This window comes from Argopecten irradians, chromosome 11, assembly GCF_041381155.1.
Source record: "Argopecten irradians isolate NY chromosome 11, Ai_NY, whole genome shotgun sequence".
NCBI lineage: Eukaryota > Metazoa > Mollusca > Bivalvia > Pectinida > Pectinidae > Argopecten > Argopecten irradians.
The window spans coordinates 3,049,176-3,060,695 of record NC_091144.1 but is presented as its reverse complement, the minus strand read 5'-3'; the positions used below and the strand labels follow the sequence as shown (position 1 = coordinate 3,060,695).

General features: G+C 35.4%; 1 protein-coding gene across 1 annotated transcript; it reads left to right on the top strand.

Annotated features, from left to right (window-relative positions):
* Nucleotides 1-768: 768 nt before the first annotated feature.
* On the top strand, nucleotides 769-11,213 carry LOC138334306 (WD repeat-containing protein 54-like). Its single transcript, XM_069282945.1, has 9 exons — nucleotides 769-1,078; nucleotides 2,986-3,048; nucleotides 3,661-3,733; nucleotides 4,249-4,305; nucleotides 4,537-4,614; nucleotides 5,204-5,336; nucleotides 5,866-6,028; nucleotides 7,425-7,490; nucleotides 8,328-11,213. The coding sequence occupies exons 1-9, from the start codon at nucleotides 851-853 to the stop codon at nucleotides 8,457-8,459; spliced, it is 993 nt and encodes a 330-aa protein (XP_069139046.1). The 5' UTR covers nucleotides 769-850; the 3' UTR covers nucleotides 8,460-11,213.
* Nucleotides 11,214-11,520: the final 307 nt, after the last annotated feature.

The window sequence follows — 11,520 nt, the reverse complement described above, 5'->3', positions numbered from 1 at the left end:
TGTTGTGTTGTTGGTGTGTTGCTGTGTTGTGTGATGCTGTGTGGTTTCGTGGTGTTGTGGTGTCGTGTTGTGTTGTTGTGTAAAAACGAGTTCTTATGGGGTCACTTTTCAACGGGGTCAATTTTCAACGGGTCGGTGTAAAAAGTGCGCTGAAAGTTCAGTTTTCAACGATTTTCGGGGTCATTTTTCAACGTCACAGGGACCTGGCACGAATTTCTAACCGAGTTGGCAACAGTATTTTAAAAATGTCAAATTTCCAAGGCGATCTGCCGCTTTATCAAGACACAGAAAACGAACACATAATATGACACGAACAGTAAAACGGGACAATGAAAGAAGACAAATACTTAAGAGCACAATGGAGCGCAATTAACCCTTCGGCAAGTGACAGCCGAATAGTATAGTCTAATAAGATCCATCAAACCATCAAGAAATGGCGAAAGTACGAGAGGAATGTCGTTGTGTTTTATTTTTTATAGAATAATATATATATATATATATTATATATATATATATATATACTGTTGGTTAGAAATTCGTGTCAGGTCCCTGTGAATTAACGCTATTTTGTGACACTATACTTATTATCATCTGGTAGACGGCAATTAATCATGATCTGTCTTATGAGAAGAATCCGCCATGTAAGTAAATTTGATCGAAAATAAACAAAATATTATGTCATCCTTTATTTACTGTTGTCATTTCCCATTAACCTTGTTTCGATGTATTTATAGACATATCTACTTTCGTTTTGCACCGGAAGTTGTCTAACGGAAACGCTGTAAGCGCGTGTGCAAGAATTTAGCGTACCGAGCAACAGGGAAAGTTTGGAGTTTCACTTTTAGTTAAAATGTATCGCCGTGAGAAGCCTCTTGCTCTTAAAAGCAGCGCATCAGCGTTAGCTAACAATCTATCGGCATTGATAACACCAGAGAAGGATTCCCTGAATTATGCAGTTGTACATAAATCTGTTGTAAACATTATCTCCTCGACCACTGACGGTTCGTCAGTTACTAACAAGCAGGTGATCTGTAAAGAACCTTCCGCAACACATCAGACAACACCAATGATTTTACAGGTATGTAAACATGCCTAGTCATTTATTGTATTAATTAAATCGGATCTACTTCTTTCTGATTTTAAAAATTAATGGTAATCTGAAATACACTTAGTCACTAGGCCTAATAGCTGTTGAAAAAGGGAAAATACAGTACCACGACTCGAATCCATTTTCTTGCATATTACACCAACGACTCTACCAACTGATTCAAATAGGCATATCGTGAAGAGGATGGGGTATGAAGCTATAGCAGGATTGTACTGGATCGATCTGACATCAGTGACTAGCAACTGGTAGCTCGATCAGTCTGTATGCTATTTGTGTTCAGAAGTCTTGGGTTCGAATGGCACTAAACATTCTCCCGTCCTCTTAAAAACTGGGTACTATTGGGCCAACTAAACAGTGATTCATATAAAAGCATTGTATGTCTTAGAGAGAGAACAAGGGAGGGAGGAGTGTTAATGTGATTGGACTGGGTCAATCATACGTATTCCGTCTTTGCATAGTACAGAGTTACCTTCCTTTTGGGTAGGTATCCGTTGTGATGTCAAATATTTCATGAGCGCAACTCACATCTTTTCTGTGAAAAGTATAACGTTAACTACTAAATCACATAACAGCACAATCAATACCTACCTACATGGGCAGATATGCAAATACAAAGTAGTTTGTCCTATACTATTACAAAACCTGCTACATAGCAATCACCTACCCAGGAGTAAAACTTAAATGAATACACTAATCTGCCTCATCCCAGTGATTTTTTTAGGTACATTTGGGGCAGAATAAAGGCCCTTCCCCTAGAGAAATTTTGCCATATTTTCCCAAATAAAGAAAAACTTTCGAAAATATACATATTTTAAGAAAATACTATGTAAATTTTTCCCAAGTGAAAAAGTACAGGCCCCTGAAATTATTGAGTAAGAAAATCACTGCATCCTCGATCCTCATTGCTGACAGACAAGGTTTTGCCTATGTGTGCGCTAAGGTTGCCTGAATTAATCTGACATCTTCAGCATATACAACTAAATGTCTGCTGTTATTATAGAACTGCCCCCTCATGACTAGACCCCCCCCCCCCCCCCCAATACAAAGTCAGAGTTATGCACCAATAGAGAGGTCACCCACCAAACAGCAGACATTGCTCGACATCACTGACCCATGTGCACGTCCTCACAACCACCAACACTAAACTAAATAGCTGAAATGCCAATTTAATATGACCTTATAAATCATCACAGAAGCATTGCAGCTCCATCATCTGAGTGATAGACACAGCATTTAACACAATATATAAACCATCACGGAAGCATTGCTGCTCCATCATCTGAGTGATAGACACAGTATTTAACACAATATATAAACCATCACAGAAGCATTGCTGCTCCATCATCTGAGTGATAGACACAGTATTTAACACAATATAAACCATCACAGAAGCATTGCTGCTCTGAGTGATAGACACAGTATTTAACACAATATATAAACCATCACAGAAGCATTGCTGCTCTGAGTGATAGACACAGTATTTAACACAATATATAAACCATCACAGAAGCATTGCTGCTCTGAGTGATAGACACAGTATTTAACACAAATGAAATAAAGCCATTATTAGGACAAATTGATCCTTTTACACTTGCTGTGCTAATGTAGCTCTGTCATTAACCTCTGGAATGCTTTACCAACAACAGCTTTAGTCTCAAATTCTGGAATTCAAATTTGTGTTATGTGTTAGTAGAGATTCCATACCAACTTTATATTCAATATTCAGGAACCAGTCTTTAGATACTACATTCAGTGACTCTCATGATACTATAAAATAAAATGGTGATATGAAATTAAATTTGAGCAAAATTCATTAAGTGCTTTCTATATCCCTAGTTAAATTTACTTTCATTTATCGTTTATTTTTGTATTTACAGTGTAAATGGGTACAGTTGCCTGTGAGAACGGTGTTAGTCCTAACCACACTCCGAGGTATACAGGTAAGTTTCACATAAACAGCCCTATGACGTTAAAGTGAACAGTCGGGCAAGGATAGCTAAAGTCGGTAAAAATGGTGTGAATGTATCCAGTATAATTTCTTATGAAATGGAAAAATAAAATCTCTCGTCAAAATCTGTCTGCGTACGAAGAAATTGATTTAAAGTATGGAAATTCTAAAACGTCCTCCCGGCTCACTATGTCCGTGGTTACATTTCCACGCAGCCTCGCTTTCAATGCTTTCAATTTTTCTTTACTTTAATGGTCAGAACTGGGAAACTAAGCAGAACTTGACCGTCGTATTAATATGTGAGAACTTTTGGAAGGTCAATGAACGCATTTAGACTGGTTTTCTTTGCCCGACTATTCACTTTAAATTGCCAAAACACGCTGCTATAGGGTAAACCATAAAGTACAGAAATTATTGGTTTGAATATCATTATTTAGATCAAAATTGGGTTGTTTAAAAGTTGATAATGTCATTTCATTTATAAAATGGTAGAATTATTATATTGTGTTACATGTTAAGCAAACTACAATGTCTTAACTATGTTGGTGGCCTGTTGGTATTGAAAGCTGTTGATAATCAGAGGATATTATACATGATGTTGCAGATATATGAATATGATGGATCAGCTATGATGTATTTCCATGCCTTGGGCAATGTTCACAGTTCAGACGCATCAGGTAAGTTGGGTGCAGTGTATGGTTTCTATGAAATGAAAGTAAACCGTATTGCGACACAGTGAGTTTAATGTATACTCTAGGCTGTCCTTAAATTATTCTCTGTTTGGGATTAACTAAACTATTAGTTTAAAATTGGGTTCATAGGAAGGGAATTTAAAAAAAAAAAGATTTATAGAAAATATATATGTACGAGGTAGGTAGAGGAAGTCCATAACCCCGTTACACTCTCAACTGCCTCTGTAACAACAAGCATTTTAGAGACCAGCCAAATTTTTGATTGATTCTTTTTTCTTGATGTTTCCAAATAAAATGTCTGGAAAGATATCAAAAAAGTTGTGTGACTATATTAAGTTCAACATTTCCAAAGTATTTTGATCTATTCTAAACAAACATGATTTTATATTTGGCCCATCTTCAACCAGAAATTAGTCATCAGTACTGATCAAACTCACTTACATGTTACATTTGAGTATATTGGACATATTTTATCCATTTTGATTTTGTTTTTATCTCAGAGTATGGAAATTTTGGAAGAGGAATAGCTTGTGTTGGAGAAAATTACTTATGTGTCGGTGAGTTCTTACAAAATCAATTCTTATTGGTATATGCTTAATTCAGTGTATCAAAACATTCTTGTATGGCTTTATGCATATGTACTTTGTATGTAAATGATTTCAATGTGTCATATTTTTACTATTTTGGTATATTTGTTTGAATACTGTAAGAAACTGATTATCAATATGCTTTCTTAATCTACAACATGCATGCCTTTGTCCTGAACACCCTTGAATGACTTTTCACAGGGACACAGCTGGGAGAAATAGCAGTGTTTGATATTCCTGCCAAAGGAACCAATGTTACTATGAAGGAAAGTTTAACAGGTAAGTCTGTAGACTGGGAATCAATTATCTCCGAGACTTTCTTTCAACTGAGATGAAATTCAAGATCAGACTTTCCATTTTTGTCTTTCTTAACCTTCGTTGACAAAAAACAGCTTATATTTTAAAGTTATATGCGCCATAACTTAGCGAAAATTTTGACATATTATTTTTTCTTCAATAAACTATTAAAAACTATCAGATTCAATGATGAATTAAGCTGTATAAATGGTTCACTTCACTGACTAGCTATAAATATAATGAATATTGGCAGTACAGGTACCAAAAAAAGAATCATTTTCAGCTCTAACATTTTTGCTTGAAGAATTAAAACATATGCAATTGTAAGTATTGGAATTCCCAAAATGTTGGTAACATTTGGTTGTGAATAAAATATTCAAAGCTCTTCTTGATTTGTGAGTATGAAAATTACAGCACATATAACTTTAAGACACCGGCCATGTATTCTCTATATTTTAGTCATCGGTATATATTGTACTTGTTGACTATAGACAAAACATCTTTTATCCAGATCTTGTATTTTGTTACCTAAGAATAATCCCCTTTGAGACAAAGTTTTTGTCCATTTCAGGTCATAAACAGCCAGTATGTGACCTTGCCTCAGAAGACAATACGATGGTCAGTTGTGATGAACAGGGCAGTATCATTGTGTGGACACTCCGCGACACGAGTATCAGGCAGACTCAGCTCATCAAGGGAACTGGGTAGGACATTGACTTATACCTAATGTTTACTCCTGATGTTAATTATAGGGTAGAATGTTTACCTGTAATATAGATATGGAACCTGATGTTTACTCCTGATGTTAATTATAGGGTAGGATGTTTACCTGTAATATAGATATCAAACCTGATGTTTACTCCTGATGTTAATTATAGGGTAGGATGTTTACCTGTAATATAGATATGGAACCTGATGTTTACTCCTGATGTTAATTATAGGGTAGGATGTTTACCTGTAATATAGATATCAAACCTGATGTTTACTCCTGATGTTAATTATATGGTAGGATGTTTACCTGTAATATAGATATGGAACCTGATGTTTACTCCTGATGTTAATTATACGGTAAGATGTTTACTTGTAACCATGGATAAGAAACCCTGATGTTTGCTGCTAATATTTACTACAGGGAAGGACGTTGATGTTAAATGAGTGTTGTTTACTACTGTCATTTACTTCTGATGTTTGCTGTTGTTGTTAACTACTCACGTTTACTCCTGACGTTTACAGAGATCCCTGCAGCTGTCTGAGTATCTGGAAAAACATAGTAATTGGAGGATTCTGTAACGGTCAGCTGAGATTATACAGCGCTAACACAGGGAAACTGGCAGCTGCTGTCAACGCCCACGTACGCTGGGTTAATGCACTGGATGTAGCAAAGGACAGCGGACTGGTAAGTATTGCACATATATGCTGGGTTAATGCACTGGATGTAGCAAAGTATAGCGGACTGGTAAGTAATGCCCATGTACGCTGGGTTAATGTACTGGATGTAGCGAAGTATAGTGGACTGGTGAGCAATGCCCATGTACTCTGGGTTAATGCACTGGATGTAGCTAAGTATAGTGAACTGGTGAGCAATGCCCATGTACGCTGGGTTAATGTACTGGATGTAGCGAAGTATAGTGGACTGGTGAGCAATGCCCATGTATGCTGGTTAATGTACTGGATGTAGCGAAGTATTGTGGACTGGTGAGCAATGCCCATGTACTCTGGGTTAATGTACTGGATGTAGCGTAGTATAGTGGACTGGTGAGCAATGCCCGTGTACGCTGGGTTAATGTACTGGATGTTGCGAAGTATTGTGGACTGGTGAGCAATGCCCATGTACGCTGGGTTAATGTACTGGATGTAGCGAAGTATAGTGGACTGGTGAGCAATGCCCATGTACGCTGGGTTAATGTACTGGATGTAGCGAAGTATAGTGGACTGTTGAGTAATGCCCATGTACAATGGATGATCGCCCTGAAAGTATAGCTCCAATATCAGCAGGGTTAATGCACTTTAAAAAATTTAGGATAGAAAATAGTTGTTTGTATAGCAAAGTAGTTGTTTGTAAGTTTAATATAGTCATTTGTTTACTTTATTTGTTATAATGTTAATCTAATTCAAAATCATTTTGATCATAACATTAATATGATCATAATTATTCTTTATAATGGACAAAAAATCAAGAAAACCAATCATTAGATGAAGAGATTTTGATGAATGAAATATGGGTTTCTTGGAATAGATCATAAAAACATTAGGCCATTTTCCCTCATGTGGCCTTGTAAGTCACGCCCATATACGCTGGATTAATGCACTGGATGTAGCAAAGGATTGCGGTCTGGTAAGTCACGCCCATGTATGCTGGATTAATGCACTGGGTGTAGCAAAGGGCAGCGGTCTGGTAAGTCACGCCCATGTATGCTGGATTAATGCACTGGGTGTAGCAAAGGGCAGCAGTCTGGTAAGTCACGCCCATGTATGCTGGATTAATGCACTGGGTGTAGCAAAGGGCAGCGGTCTGGTAAGTCACGCCCATGTACGCTGGATTAATGCACTGGATGTAGCAAAGGGCAACGTTCTGGTAAGTTACGCCCATGTACAATGGATGATTGCCCTGAAAGTAGCTTCTATATCAGCAGGGTTAATGCACTTGAAAAAACTAAAGATAGCAAAATAGTTGTTTGTAAGTTTAACATAGTCATTTGTTTACTTTATTTGTTTTAATTCAATTTTCCCTTTCCCTTCATGTGAGTACAAACAAATACAATACTGAATATAAACATGACTCCCTATTTCAGTTGCTGTCTGTGAGTGACGACACGTTTGCCAGGATCTGGAAACTGAAGCCAGGAGACAGTCCTGAGGTACATTTACATACCCTGTTCCTTAATTTTAAAGTTAAGAAGTTCTTTATTGTTAGTAGTAATAACATCTAACATCTCCAAACATAATCTCAGCTTTGATTTAAATTAAAAAAAAACACTTTTCGGCTAAAACCACTGGGTAAAAATGGATATCATGACGGTGTCAAAAGTGAACTGATTTCATACTCATTTAAAAAACCAGAATGATGGGGTTTACAACGGAATGAATTACCTCCCCTTGACTGATGTCTAAATGATACATCTTGAGATTGATGTAATTGATTTTAGTTTACTTAAAACTGCTAGTTGAACACAAAGCGATTGAATTTGAACATGGTGAATAATATTTTTTTTCTTTTTAAAATGTGAATGATAGCCATCGTTAAAATTGTGTATAACTCAATTGGTAAAACTAATCTCATAATTTATGTAAAATGAAAAGTTTGCATCGTTTCCTCAATCATTATATCTTTAGTAATTGAATTGGCCTTCTGTCTAAAAGAAATGTAAAGTTTGATAATAGTTACCGTATTGGACTTTATAAGCGCCCAGGGCATTTAACAAAAGGTGCTTAATAAGACGAAATTATTGCAAACCTATAAAACTTCAAAAGGGGGAGGGGCACTTAAAGGGACATGGGCGCTTATTAAGTCAAATATGGTAGGTAAACTATGTGTATTAACAGCTAGGTTTTTCTTTCATTTTTATAATACATGTAACAACAAACTTATGTTTTATACATTATTTGAATCACTGCCCCACAGGAGTAGTCCTTTATTACTAGATGAACAAGATTTCTTTATGTATGGTTTAATCAGTCACAGACTTTTGTTCCAGATTGAGCATTGTTTTGGCGAGAGTGTGACTGACATGCAGCTCTGTGGAGGACAGTTTGTACATAAATCAGGCATGGGATTTTGTGTTACTGGTTACGACAATTCCGACCTGGTCTTCTACCTCAAAAACTAACCTTCATAGCTTAACACGGACCAAAGTTTAATGATAATGTTACTTGTATGCTTTTAGTGAGTGCAGAATTGTTTTGTTGTGTTGAATTAAGAATCAAATGTGATAGTTCGCTGTGTGTTAGGGAGAGCTACAGAACTCACTAGTAAAATGGTGTCAGTTTCATGAGCCCAGTAGCGCACATAATTTACCGTGACCACATATTTCATTTATCAACAAAGAAACCCCAAATTCCTGTATTATTTCTCTCCATTTTAGGGACAAAACTTGTGATTTTGTTAATTTATAGAAACACAGGCTTTATTTTCTTGTGAATTGTCATGATATACGTAAAATCAAATTCTTGGAGATATAAAGAATTGATATTTCTATAACAACCATGTATATTGACAATTATTGTTTTAACTTTTACTATGGAGTTCTGTAGCTCTCCCTTAATGGAATTAATCAATCACCATATGTCTGTATTCAGATACTTGCACTATTGATTTCCTATAATCACACCTCGGAAATTCTAATCTATAGATAAGTTTTTGAAAATCAAAGGCTGTTCTTTTACTCTCTTTCCTTAAATTGAACAAAACTTAGTAATGAACGTTAAGAGTTGAAAATCAGAATTTTCTATTATGATTAGAGGTAAGACTATACTTTGTTCATCATAGAAAAAAGGTTTTGAATTAATGATATGAGAGGTTGATTAATTTCCTTTGTTTATGTTAGAATAGATGCAATATACAAGTGTTGCTGATGGAGGTTGGTATTTTTATAAGAACGGACATGTGATATACATATTGTATCTATTATATGAAGAACATGTATCTTGTTGCTTTGGATAGCTGTGATTTTCATGTTAAACTATGTGCAATTTGTATTTATATAATGACATGCTTTTACTACAAACAATGAATTGTGGATGTTTTATTTGTGTGTTCACAGGGCCTATAGCCTGTCGTTGGTCTTCAGAGATATATATTTCCATGTTTTCACAGAAATCATGTACATGTACTGATTATATGGGGACTTTAATTTTGAGAACTCCCAGTGTATAATACAGTAGTTAAGGTATCATTTCCTACAGTAGGGAGAAACTTGCATTTACCCATGACTAGAAAGATCTGAGAAGAGTAAATCTCTAGATATTGATCTTGTTTCTAAATAAAACATTATTGTTGTATTTGTGCCTAATGTAGTGAATAAGTGAAAAGTGCTTTGTTTATAAATTTGTATCATCTAATGTGTATAACTCTGAAGATATTTTATTTTGCTAAACATATCAAATATTGAAAACAGTTTTATAAAGAATAATTCTGAGAATCCGTCCAACTAGTAGAGAGTCATGGTAGCCAGTTGGATAAGATACGTCCCTACAATCACTTAACCTGCATGGGACATGTCCTTATATAACCCTTGTCTGTTAATGGGACTAAATACACCTCACAAAACCATCCAAATTTTCAATGAAAAAGCCTAATTTTTATTAAAAAAACTGAAACTTATATGTGCTACTTAAGATCCTGAAAAAATAGGTAAACACTTATTCTCATATCAATGCACCTTTTATGAAGTTTTGTACACTATATGGGATAATATAGTGTGTAGTATTACTCATTCTTCTCTTCCCGTCCTGTTCATGTAATGGGACTCAGCTGGGTCGATCATTGATGACTCGATCATGATCAGTCGGTAGAATATCCAGCTAGTAAGTGTTTGGAACTAGATCTTGTCTTTTCTCCTGTCCTGTTACAAGCGTGATATCTTGCTGTGCATCTGGATTCAGCATCCAAGATGGCCGTCACTGCTTCTCATTGGCTGAAAACATAGTTATATCCTGTAGCAAACTCACCGTTTTCTGGATTTTACTAAAAACTTTGCCAAATACCAGAAAAATATATCTCAATGTTATACAGTCTTTTGTAAATGAGATTATTACAATTACACATGTATGAATTTGATATTTTAAAGTCAGACATGTTTGCCTTACAAGAGTACAGGACTAATTGTGTATATGTTTACATAGACACAGGTATATATGGTTGTTGTATTTTGTGAATGAATTCATGTGATATTTCTGTAAATTGGTTGGTATATACAATGTATGATATTGAAATTCATTTCTTATAAACACTGTGGCAATAGTTATAACTGTATCAAGTAGAAACTGTATTCGCCGTAATTAGTTCCCCTCCCCTTTTCTGGAGAAAAGTTGAAGTACAGTGTATAAACACCCCAATTCCATGGATTTACAATGTTTTACAACATATGATGCCTCTAAACGATAAAATGCATATGCATGTTTACTGTAACAGATTAATGTACAATGTACCATGAGTACAGGAAAGTTTAAAAAATGGCCGACTTTTTCTGCCCATAACTTTCGGTTCATTAATAAGCACCTCCCTTTGTAACAATTATTTAAGCGCTAATTACAGGGAATACCGTATGCATATCCATGTACAGTATATTTATATTATGTACTGCATTTTTTAATAAGACATTATCAACAAAAAAACATGTACATGTAGAGATGACCAAAATATCTAAGCTCTATCATAAAATAAATTTTAATTCTAATATTTTCAGAATTACCATTCTGAAAATTTCCTTAATGAGAACTGTAAATTTACTGGATTTCTATATTTAATTAAGAGAGGACTTCTTGTGTAGCACTATACTTGTGAGGTATTTTGATATGTCTATCAGGTGTTACACGAGTTCTGAGCTCTTACATCATTGTTCAAATAAAGCTGTAATAACCTGTTCAGAGTGTTCATTTGTTAATTTGTTGCATATTTCAATTATCTGCCCCTGAGGGTAGGTATTGATTGTGATGTCATAATTTTCAGAGAAAACAACGTGAATTGCGCGTACAAAATAATGATTTCACAATAGATACCTACCCGCCAGTGAGCTAACTCTGTAATATGCAAAGATGGAATATAGACCTCTTAGTTAATACTTATAATTACACCTTACTTAACTCTGTAACTGTTGAAGGACGGCCAAGGTATAGTGTACATGTATTCCTTTGGGCAAATTATGCAGAGCTTTATTCCAGCATGCTTCA

Bases quoted from the DNA above. Each gene is read 5' to 3' on its own strand.
- LOC138334306 (XM_069282945.1), top strand. From the start codon at position 851: ATGTATCGCCGTGAGAAGCCTCTTGCTCTTAAAAGCAGCGCATCAGCG. The intron at 3,049-3,660 runs GTAAGTTTCACA...ATGATGTTGCAG, and splicing joins CCACACTCCGAGGTATACAG to ATATATGAATATGATGGATC. The intron at 4,306-4,536 runs GTGAGTTCTTAC...GACTTTTCACAG, and splicing joins AGAAAATTACTTATGTGTCG to GGACACAGCTGGGAGAAATA.